The sequence below is a fragment of the Brachionichthys hirsutus genome, chromosome 10, assembly GCF_040956055.1.
Source record: "Brachionichthys hirsutus isolate HB-005 chromosome 10, CSIRO-AGI_Bhir_v1, whole genome shotgun sequence".
Lineage (NCBI taxonomy): Eukaryota > Metazoa > Chordata > Actinopteri > Lophiiformes > Brachionichthyidae > Brachionichthys > Brachionichthys hirsutus.
The window spans coordinates 9298239-9310596 of NC_090906.1; the positions used below are offsets into that span (position 1 = coordinate 9298239).

Sequence of the window (12358 nt, forward strand, 5' to 3'; positions counted from 1 at the left end):
AAATGAAAAACAACATCAAACATACAGAGTTGGCAGATTCGCAGCTGCAACAAGGGTACCGAGGACATTTTAACTTCACATACTTTTTTTTTATTTTGTCAAATTTGGCTCTAAATAAGAAAGTGCGACGCTCAGAAATGTTTAGCTGATGGCTGCTACGAGAAACAGAAACAGCCTGCCGAGCAGCGTGGGTGCTTTTATTAACATGCTTGTACCGTCTCATACTGCGGTGAGGAATGGGAGAAAAGCTGGACACCCGGAGGTCAATTAAATTCCAGGCTGGGGAAGTAGCATAGCGAAAAAGATTTGTGTGGATGTTGTTTAATTCTCTGCATGAATTGTAGATGCTTTCCGTAGGGATTGGTTTTAATGACATGGCATAAAAAAATATAATATTTCTGAATTTTAGCCATCAGTGTGCGTTTCTTGATCTTCTTTTCCTAATTATGGGGCATATCTAAAAGCGGACGCTAAAATACTGCAGGCTGCAGGAGGCAGGATGAGTGTCAGCATTTGGAGGTGCTAAAATGCTATATAGAAGGTGCATCAATAAAAGAGGAGAAAAGAAATGGTGCTGTGCATGAACTGTGTTTCTAATGTTGTGTATAAGATACACACAGTATGTTTTGTTGAGAAGAATTAACTTGAGCCTTTTTCATGTGATAAAAAAAGAGTAAATATTGAGTCTAAAAGCTAAAAAAGACTAAAGGAGCAGGGACATGCAGCATTTTCAAGATTCCATCTGTCAAAAAGATTACATATGTTGTGGAATTTCCAGAGAGGATGAACTAATCAAATTAATTTCCATTCAGAGCTTCGGCCTTGTGTGAAGGAAGGTTTGACTGATACCGAGGAAGCCATGTCCTTCCTCTTCCTCCTGCGTTTTTACTTCTTCCGTGTCCCTCTCGGACAGATCAAATCCTCCTCGCACTTTTCCTGTTTCGAGTATTGTGACAATAATTAGTTGACTAGTGAAACGAGACGGTTATAAACCTTAGGATGCCATGTCTGCTTCTCAGGAAGGAGAATGGCAAATCACTCGAACCAAGAGAGAAGCCTTTATCGGAGGAAGAGGAGTCAAATCCTCTCGAAGACACTTGGGCAGAACTCCAGCTCAGCGTCGGACTGGAGCTCCAGTTGGCTTAATTAGAGTCGATTCCCATTGGAATATTTAGGATGCTGGTCCTACGGCTCAGGCCTCCTATACGGCACAGCGTAGCGAGGAAGAGCCGTGAGGATGGACAATTAAAGATAATTGAGGCTGGAGACAACTGCTTTCTCTTCCTGCATCACAGCACAAAGAGATGGCCTCATATTTATAATTAGATCCTCAACAGAGGCAGAAGTTGCTGTTTAGAGGACTCCTTCCTGAAACAACACTTCTTCACTTCTGGTTTAAAGGTTGGAGTCGAACATGAGAAACACCTTTTAGATTTCAGGACATGCAATCGTGAAGCCACAGCCAGATGCCCATTCTAGAGGCCCCTTGCAGAGTATTCTTGTCACCGTAATGTGTGAACCGTGCATACGTTGAGAAGTCATGTTTCTATAGCAACATTTTAAAGGTGATTTTAAATCTGCATTGTTGCTGTATCTGCTTTGACTAGTTCTTATTCTTCCTCTTCCTTACTTCAGCTGCGTATGATTCAAGTCATTATAAATTCTACAGTGTGCAATTCATTTGATTTGCTATATGACTTGTTTTCACTGTTTGTGGATGGCATCGCCAATCATCAGCAGCAGCTGACTTTCAGGGGATGTTTGTTTCAGCCTACAAGGCTTTGGCCCTGTTGCCTGATGAGAGCATTAACTGTAGAAAGCAGCCGACACAGCATGGCACCCAGGCTATCCTTTCCGTTCAATAAGCATTAACAATGTAGGAGACAGCGAGTACGATCGGAGCTGCAGGTCCCTTCTCACGTACAAGCATCCGTTTTTCCTCCAGCTGTTCGGAGCGGCTGTTTGGTGAGAAATTGATTGTGTCAGAGAGGAAGAATGTGTCCTGTGGCAATGAAAGTATCCCGGCGATGGTGGCGCTTTGACCTCTTCGGGGTTCCTGGTGGTTTCATATGCTCACTAAAAGCAATCCAATCCGTCCCATGGGATGATGAAACTGGAGCGTCAGGATCTAAAAATATTTGTTATGCCCAGATTCCACTTTTTTTTGTAGCCGCATTACCATCAGGGGGATGACGCCAGACCCACAGCAAAGATGCTTTATGAGGACGTGTGTCTTGCTCAACCCATTCGGTGGCCTCTTTACAGGAAGTTCATTTGTAATAATAATAATAAATAATACATTTTATTGATATAGCGCTTTTCTGAGAACTCAAAGACGCTTTACAGTGTACATAATAAAAACAGTAAAGTAATACAGAAAATACAAACAATAAAAATGTGAACACGGATATAAAATCAATAAAATTCAAACAGTAAAATAATACATTAAAAGTGAACACGGTTAAACAATCAATAGAAACTCCAACAGTAAAATTATACATTAAAAGCAATGTCAAACAGATGTGTTTTTGATGGTATTCCATAGAGAATGCTATTGCAGTAGTCGATTCTGGAAGTGACGAAGGCATAGATCAGGGTTTCGGCGGCGGAGAAGGTGAGTGATGGACGGAGGCGAGCTATGTTCTTGAGATGAAAGAATGCAATTTGTGGGATGTTTCATCCAGCATGTTGTTTGTGCTTTGTTAAAATTCTGGGCTCAGTGAACAGGATTATGTAAGTGCGTTACCTCAAAATTATGATGGCTGGGTAATTTCTTTAAGCTCGACCAATCAGATGTGATGTGTAGTTATGGTAACAGAAGAACATTACATTCGCCGTGAAAAGAAGCAGGCAGCTCACAGCACAAATACGACCTCCAGTCAAACAATGGTGGGAAAACATCTCATATTAGAAAAAAGAACTTTACCAGAATGATTAGGAGAGAAAGTTATCAAGATCTTTGTCGCTAACTCTGCTTGGATTCAACAGTGGGCAATATGCTGCTGTATGGATCAATAAATACTGTTATCGATCGATCTGTGCTACAGCTAATGGCTACAGTGTTGAATCAGCCTTTATTTCCATGTTGGTAAGAGACGTTGCCGATTATTTATGTTACTTCATGAAGAGAGCAAAAATAGTATGTCAACACGGCGTAGGCATCTCAGATCGGTGGGATTGTGCAGGCAGCAAGCCCAGTCTTCCTGCTGGAAGTCAGTCTCCACCTGCAGGAGCAGTTACACCAAAACCAGATCCCCGGTGGATTTAAATTTAAGCATTTGAAATGGCTCCAGGTTGACTCGGTTCTTCCACAAATAACTGTCCAGAACCTGCTTCCTGTGTGTCTGCAGTGGACAGCATACAGACGTACAATATTATTCTCATAGTTACATCAATATGTAATTGGCTCATAATCATGAGAGATTTAATTATACAGTAAGAGCAAAGTAACCTATAATTAAAAGAGCCAACATGTCTTAACGATTGATCGTATAGCCACAATGTAATGATTTATTCATTGCTAATGTCTAAATAAAATAAAAGTGTGGTTCATAATTATGCATCAAATTAGAACAAAATAAAAATTACACCATGACCACATCTCCTGATCAAGTTAAACTCACATAATGTGAGTACTTTGGTTGTGTTCTGTCAGTACTACAACTAAAAATGGTGCGGCCAAAATAAAAATTCTATTTTAAAAAGGCATTGGGCGATAGCTGAACATTTTGTGGCCACGCTTCACAGTTATTTTATTCGTTGCACTCTCAGCCATGATATTGTCTCAATGCAAACATCGACTAAGAACCCCAGGAATCCGTGTTTGTGAAGTGGCAGCCAGATATCCCAACTTCGGAAAAGCTGTCGATGTCTTGAGCTCGTTGCCAGAATCGTGGGTGTGGAACCGTAGCCTTTATGACTGGTTTATGAAACCTCGCGTTTGTGTTCTGCCTTCAGAGCACTTTGCATTTAGAACAAACCTTACCTCTTCTGCACTCTTGTGTGCCTCGTAGTTATAACAAGCAATAAAAGATGGCCGCTTGAGTCAGGAACAGCAACTTTGAAGTCTTGTGCTTTCTTCCTGGCTGTGTTGGTGACAATCAGTCTAGACCAGTCGCTCCAGGCAGGCATCGCAGCTTTATTAAGTGCACGTCTCCATATTCGTACACTTGGGTCGCTCTGGCTGACTCACACGGATGAACGCCAAATGAAAAGCCTTTCAATGCAATTTTGTTTTTCAACACAATAAGCAGAAAAGCTTCCAGGAATATTTGCTTATGAGGAAAGAAGGTGAGATGCGGGGCATTCAGAGTCGATGGGAAATGTGAGACACAATAAAATCATTTTGCATTTCTATAGAAGGTAATTCGATTCATTGTTTGGAATATCTCAGCGAGTGTGGCAATCGCAGGCTCAACCTTGACATGCCAAGGACGCTCCATCTCTAGAGACAACCAGTAGGTGTGAAAGAAGAGGCGGGTTTTGAATTGCACAGGTGTGAAACTGCATGAGAAATGTATATAAAAGTACGTCAGACCTGGAAATAAAATATAGAAATAGCACTGGAATTAAATCAAAGGGATCCTTCTCTTGTTTTCAGTGTAAATTTTCTCATCCATATTCAAGTTCTTCATAAAATCTCTCCTACATGTTTTCAGTACCACTCTGGACATTGAACTGATTTCTGTGCCTGAGTATACTTATCAAAACTGTGTAGGCGTGCAGAAAGTGAAAAGACAGGAAAAAAAAAAACAACCATCCACCCCCACAGTGTCTTTTTTGAAGCTTCATACCCGGTGATGGAGAATCAGAAGCGAGGAGAGAGAGAGAGGAAGCCAGTGAGTGGAAGAGAGAGGGAGAAGTTGAAAGAAATCAGTAAGTGCAGTTCTTGCTGGTTCTGCTTACTCAGACAGGTGCTGTTCAACGTTTTGGGTTTAATCTACTGTATTAAATCTACTGTATTACTGAAACAGCGGCACAGGAGGATGCTAGATGTGGAGCTAGGGCAGCTGGGGGGGAGAGAGAGGGAAAGAGAGAGAGATTTGCAGGAGCCTTGACCTTCTTTTACATGTTGAAGTTAATGGAAAGGAACAAGCGCTGCAATTACAGTTCCTCCCCTCTCTCTGTGTGTCATAAAAGCACACACATGTACAATTGTGTTTGAATGCGTCCCAAATGTTGCCCTAAAACGTCCCTTTCGCTCTGTCGACTGCACCGTGCTATGAAAATGAAGGTATTTGCCATTCCTGAATCTCAGCCCTCTGAATGTTCTCGGGGTTATGAGATGTAACTCACTCCTGTGATTTGTAGATGGTGATCTCGGGGAAAAACAGCAGAGGATACCACTATATACTCGCCAACCTGGTAAGAGCAGCACAGTGTGATGCAATGCAGTGAGAAGAAATGCAGCACTCAAAATGTTTAATATTTACTGACTGACGGCTAAGCACAAGAACGAAAAGATTTTAAAACAACTTAATGAGGGCCAAACTAAATCAATTTTATTCTGTGTAGATAACGATCAACTGCTCCACTACCTGCCACCGCTACCTTTTTGCCCTCAGGGTTTTTCCAACATGAGCCTGGACAGGGTCTTCTCTGGTGGGGCCAACATCACAGGCTTCCATATCATCAGCCCAGACAGCTCCATCGTGCAGCAGTTCCTCCAACGCTGGGAGCGTCTGGATGAAAGAGAATTTCCAGAAGCCAGAAACACTCCGCTGAAGGTCAGCGAGCTCAGTTGCTGCAGTTACATTTCATTTAACATCTTCCTCCCTCCAAGTTTTAAGCTTCATTCTCTGCTGAATCCAGAGAGCATAAGTCAGCTTGAACTTTTTCAATGTTCCCTGTTTGCATTTGCTTCGTATCACGTGATGCTTTTTCCTCAGCAGAATTGCTCTCCGTGCCTCGGCCACTGCTGCAGACTTAATAACCTTCACTGATAGCATCGAAGTGTTGGGCTTGCATAATGTCAGTGGCGTGTCACTGCGTGTTGTCTTTCAGTACACATCGGCACTGACCCATGACGCCATCCTGGTGATGGTGGAGGCGTTCCGGTACCTGCGGCGTCAGCGCGTGGACGTGTCTCGCAGGGGGAGTGCAGGCGACTGCCTCGCCAACCCTGCTGTGCCCTGGAGCCAAGGCATTGACATAGAGAGAGCACTGAAAATGGTGGGGGAGGGCGTTCACTGTCTCTGTAACCAGCTCTGCTCTTGTTGTTTTATCTAGAATTCAATTTCTTGTATCTCACTCCTCAATCGGAACGATATCTCCATGGTAACCAACTACAATTGCAAAGTCCTCCTCCTGGCATATCTATCTATATCTATATCATTTTTAAAACCTACTTCTTACCTCTTTGGACAGTTTTACAATTTCATTCCCGTTGGTGCAAAAAATACCTTGCATGAAAAGGTATTCTATTGGAAATAGGAAATTCACAAATTTCCTGGACAAAAAAAAATGCCTCAGAGAGAACTTGAGATGCTACAAATCAAAATGTATTGGTGCTGGTCATGGTGTTGTCATGCGTTTTTTTTGTGGCTGGCAGGTTCAAGTGCAAGGCATGTCAGGAAACATCCAGTTTGACACGTTTGGCCGACGAGCAAATTACACAATCGATGTGTATGAAATGAAGTCTGGAGGCCCGAGGAGGGTGAGTGAGCACAAAGCCATGGAAATGTCTGACATCATTTAATTGATTCTGAATCAAATACTCTCATCAGTATTAGCATATGGCAAAGATATCAAATGTGTAACTTTGGAAATCCCTCGTAATGAAAATATATTTTCAGGAAAATGCTTATGGAGTTCAGGCAGCCAGCAACAAGCAACGTGAAATGTGTGTGTTTTCTTTGCAAGACTATAAGTAGTAAATATTTTTTTGAGTATGCTTATCTAAATGTGACTTTTGGGAGTTCATTTTTCAGCTTTGTCCTCGAGGAACGAAACTGAAAGTTTTCCGTTTCGGTTGTCCTTTTTAAGCTGCAGTGATCTGCTTGGTAAAAGACACGTCCTTTATTCTCGTTCCAAAAAATAATAATTGGCTGCAGTTCCACTTTAGAAATGGAATGTCTGTGTATTTTTTCTAGGACAAGGAACGGCTCTGCTTTCCTTTTGCCTGCTTAGAGATACACACGGAGGTAGAATTGCACCCCCTCAGAAAAAGATACGCTGGTTTGAATTTGTGTTACCTCGTAATTTCCTCCGATGTCAAGCTGAAACATTCTCATTTAGGCTAAAAATCCGCTTCTGACTTACACCCCAAGTTTCCCATACAATAAAATATTTAGGGGGGGGGGGGGGGGGGATTATTTACTTTCAACTGGACAGTTTCATTCTCTTCTCTCAGGATAGTGTGAGCCGGCAGCGACCGATGTCTGCTCCCAGAGTGCTCTGTTCTGACATGACAGGCTAGAGCTAAAAACAGACACAGCACACACGCACTGCTGTGGGTTTTGTTCATTCTTTGACCCACAAATATGAAAATGCCTCCACAAAAGCTGCATCTAAAATTAAACTGCCCTGCAACGTCTGCATTCACTGCAGCAGCTCACGGATGCAACGTCGTAGTGAGACGACTGTGCGTCCCCCTACCAGAAGTGGGAGACGCCAACGTCGTTTTCACTGAACGCCCTGTAGTTCTCAGGCTTATTACACTGAACAGTGTCTGTCTGATGCCGTTTGTACTTTATGCAAAATCAATTATTATTCATTTTTGCCAGTCTTCAAATGCTTTATTGTTGCTATTTTCTTCTTATGTGAGAGAATTCCATAAATAGTGAGGTGAAGTGAGAAGTACCACAACAGTAGAAGCTTTCACTAGAATCTGATGCTACGCAGATCAAGCCGACCGACTCGGACGTACTTACTGTAAAAAAAAAAAAAAAAATGTCTCTGTGCATCCTGCAATAACTGTGTATCTCTGTCTTGTTTTCAGATCGGCTACTGGAATGAGTTTGAAAAATTTGTATATATTATGGATCAGCAGGTCACCAACGAGTCCTCTTCTGTGGAAAACCGAACAATTGTGGTCACTACTATTATGGTACACTCTCAAGCAGGTTTTAAGTGTTTCACCTTAAGATTTCTGCCACTCAAGGTCAAGGTGTCCTTTGTTGCAATCTGTCCTGGGCGGGTAGAATTATTTTGTTTTGAGTTGCTTTCCATCCACTCACTACATGTTGAAACAGTCGATTCACAAAGAGTGTTTCAACTGTATCCGTGTGGGTGCTAAAGCATTTTGGTTTTGTTATATCATGGTGGGCTGTTGTAGTAGTGACGTCACAATAACGGCTTTGGTAACGATAACTGTAGACAAACGCCATCGTTCTCACGTTGCCTGCATACGTAAGTAAACGTGTTTCCCTCTCATTGAGTAAAGCGTCAGCGACACACCGGCTGCACACGAGAACATAAACGCCTGAAGGTGGCCACTTCGGGCTGTTTATCCCTTGTTCAAATTTACACCCAATTTACGTATAATGCATCTCTGAACCAGTGCTCCCAGTATATCGGGCTCAGGGTTGGAGACAGTGTCAGTTAGATTAGTTAAAGGCATTAATTTCATCATCAGCTATTTTAAATGTAAGATAAGGTGCGCCTTATCTTACATTTAAAACCACGGCCTCTCCTTTCTTCTGACTTTGCCTATTATGCTTGCATCTTAGGCAAATTCAGAATTTAAAATCACACATCCTCATTTCAAGAAAAACTTGAACCTCATGAACAGACAGGAATTACGACCTTCAGAGTGAGGAAGGGACGACATAGGCATTCTCTCCTCACTGTCAGCCATGCCTCTGGTTTGAATGAGGACATCTATTATTTTAGCTAGACTCATGTCATTAACATCATTTTTCTTTTCTTACATTGCATGACTTTAAAATGTCATATTTAATATAATTTTAATGAAAGGCCATCCTGTTATTAGAGGGATGTGACTCTTTCATTTAGTCTTAGTTTTAAGTCGTACCTTACCGTAGACGGGAAGACGAGGTTCTAGCAGTGAATGTGGATGAAAATGAAAATTGTTGCACTTAATATTCGTTTAGGGACTGAATTAACTCCATGTGTTTGATGTTTTTTATCTCCATGTTGTCGCTGACGATTACTTTATGAACTGGAAAAGTGCTCCATTCATCTTGTCATCCTCCTCTTTGTGCCACACTGATGCAAATCATATGCAACCCCCGCCTATTGCCCATTTGTTCAGATTTGTCTCATGTATATGTGCTAGGCGCTCAACGCCCCCGGCTGTTCTAGTCGGCCTTTAATCCTGCAGCGGCCCGTTTTAGTCCCCAACTAAATGTATATGCTTTGTAGATCATTTTAACCTTTGCTGTTTTTGTCCCCTATGTCTGATTGTTTCCCACCCACCCCTGCATGCATGCATGCTACAACAAGTCAAGGCCTTGTATGACCCATCAGGTCTCGCCACTGTTAACATGTTCTTTCTTGACAATTATGTCTAATTAACAGGAAGCTCCGTATGTGATGTACAAGAAAAACTATATGCAGATGGATGGGAATGACAGATATGAAGGCTACTGTGTCGATTTAGCTTCTGAGATTGCAAAACATGTGGGGATAAAATATAAGCTCTCGGTAGTTCCTGATGGGAAGTATGGAGCAAGAGATCCGGAGACCAAGACATGGAACGGGATGGTGGGCGAGCTGGTTTACGGGGTAAGTGCCAGTGTGTCCATGCATTTGGGGGGGGGGGGTAAAGGAATTAATTTATTCCTTTTTTTGTATGTAACCCCCCTGATTTGTTCCAAAATATTGTTGCATAGGGAATTATGCTGCAAGTTTACACTGAAAATTAACATGACGTATTAGATTTCATCATATTTGGCAGCAGTTTATACCTGCTAAATCAAAGATTCAGGTAATCAGCCATGTTAAAAAGCATCTGGTTTAAAAAAAAAAAAAAGATTGTAATTCTGATGATTTGGATCTTTGATTTGACCTCAACAGCTGTTTGCGTAACGTTTCAGACAATTCAGATGTAAATCAACTCACCCATGAATGAATACTGAACATCTGTTTGAGTTTGAGGCCTCATCCAGACTTTATGACCGCAATGAATCCCTCTGCGTTACATATTTACACATCTTTAAGTTCGCTTTGGCTCTCCCGTGCGTTTGGTTGCCACCACAGCGAGATGCTGTTTGATGAGCTTGTCATGCTTTGCAGAGGATCCAGGGCTGTTTCACGGTCCGCTTAAAAAAGCTCCTCCACCTCTGTTTTCCAACCCTCTGCTCGATTCACGGAGGAGATTTGGATGAAGACAAAGGCATGAGCCAACGCAAATACTGAGTGACTCATTTCCAAATGGCAGAGTCCCTCATGCAGCCTTTAATGCATGTCTGGCGTTCGGTATATTCTGAGGCGTTGCATTTCCCCGCGCCCGATGTGCTCACTCAGTGAACTCACTTGTAACAAAACGAAGGGCATCCCATTAACACGAGAATACCAGACAGGCTGTGTCATTTTTATATAGCCATGCTTTGACTTTGAATCAATAAGTGACACTGATTATTTACGGTTGCTTCTGGAAGAGTAACTCTCAGTGTGCTTGTCTCTATTCTTCCAGAGAGCTGACATAGCCGTGGCTCCTCTGACTATAACGCTGGTGCGGGAGGAAGTGATAGACTTCTCCAAGCCCTTCATGAGCTTGGGCATCTCTATAATGATTAAGAAGCCTCAGAAGTCCAAGCCAGGGGTGTTTTCCTTCCTGGACCCTCTCGCCTATGAAATCTGGATGTGTATAGTCTTTGCTTACATTGGCGTGAGTGTGGTGCTCTTCCTGGTGAGCCGTTTCAGCCCTTATGAGTGGCATCTGGATGAGAACGATGAGATCAAAGACCCTCAGAGCCCCCCCGACCCTCCGAACGACTTTGGGATTTTTAATAGCTTGTGGTTCTCGCTGGGCGCCTTCATGCAGCAAGGATGCGATATCTCACCAAGGTTGGTTGTTTTGTTCCCTATCCATCACCTCTCAACTGTCATCATCTCTCTGCATTTTATAGTCCTGTATACACATTGTCTCCCCGCCATGGTGCATGTAGGTTATTTTCAGCTTCTCTATTGTTGCCATCCAGCAAAGCTCACACTCCACTTTCACAGCACATTCTTCCCATCCCTGACACCTCATTCTGCTCAATTGTTTTGAAGCCGCACGCTGGCAGTGATGCTTTGCATCCACAAAATAACTTATATTCACCATGCCAAGAGCTGTAAAATGCACAGGGGTCATTACGTCTCATTCAAAGTAGCTGCTTGACCTCATTTCGACTCTTGGAGAGCTACCGTGTTTTTGCTGCATGTTCCATTTTACGGTCTTCGACTTGGTCCATATAATGTATTTTGTGCAGAAAATCCACCGTCATTGCTCTAGCTGCATCATGATTTCCCCCAGTTAGATGGTCATACCCTCTTTTCATCCATCCATGCCTTTACTCATCACTGGTGTGCTGTGGCATCATCTTTTCTTGAAGCTGTGAAAAAAGAAATGTGAAAGATTCAGTTGCTTCAGGCAGATAATGGAATGATTGATGGTGGGGGAAATGTTGGTTTTAAGAAGCGAGACTTTTAGTAAAAGTCATTTGTTTCACTAGGAAGCAACAGCTGAGGGATAGGAGTGAACTTAATCCAATCAATAATACCACATTTAGCAAGACCGCTAGGGAATATGCATGATCATTTAGTAAGAGAAACAAAAGCCCCAAAGAGTGAAGATGAATGAGCGCTTTGAATTTCTTCAGTTAGTCTTTTAACATCTTCTCAGGTCTTGAGTTTGATGACAGAGTTTATAGTTTGTGAATGAGTGCCGGGGGGGTGTTGTACTTTACCTCCAACATTTTATAGTTTTTGAGTGAAAGTGGTAACACGAGCATTTTTGAAATGTATCCCTGATACCTCCAGCAGATCTCTGGAGTTTGGAGTCATGATATATTGTTGGGTTTAAATCAGAACGACATAATAATCGTCTTGAAGGTGTCACTAGTGTGGTGTTGGGGATATGGGGCCAAACGGTCCGACCTTTGCCGACAACGCCACTTTAGGACTTGCAACCTAAAGATCTATTTTTTTGTTCCTTTGGTCCCCAGCTCGTTTTAGCGGGTTTCCCCAACCACAGGTCCGCTCACAGTGAAAACCAGCACGGCATTCAACAATTCAAAATATTTATTTAACACCTTAAAAACGTCCTTAAAAACACTCTACAAACAAAACTAACAAATGAAAAGGAGAGACAAGGCAGTGACAGTCTACGGCCAACCTGCCCTCGACGGGGAAAACACAAAGACAGGAATGAGGGAAGGGAAGCACCTATATACGCCCCCCCCCAATCAGT

The 12358-nt window shown here is 42.5% G+C and overlaps 1 protein-coding gene across 1 annotated transcript in view; it reads left to right on the top strand.

Moving 5' to 3' along the window:
• gria3a (glutamate receptor, ionotropic, AMPA 3a) overlaps positions 1 to 12358 on the top strand; it is a 53160-nt gene that overhangs the window by 29380 nt on the left and 11422 nt on the right. Inside the window, exons 6-12 of the mRNA XM_068744524.1 lie at positions 5311 to 5364; positions 5565 to 5726; positions 6004 to 6171; positions 6551 to 6655; positions 7940 to 8047; positions 9481 to 9687; positions 10598 to 10971. Of these exons, the coding sequence (XP_068600625.1) occupies positions 5311 to 5364; positions 5565 to 5726; positions 6004 to 6171; positions 6551 to 6655; positions 7940 to 8047; positions 9481 to 9687; positions 10598 to 10971 (1178 nt within the window). The remainder of the gene's footprint in view (positions 1 to 5310; positions 5365 to 5564; positions 5727 to 6003; positions 6172 to 6550; positions 6656 to 7939; positions 8048 to 9480; positions 9688 to 10597; positions 10972 to 12358) is intronic.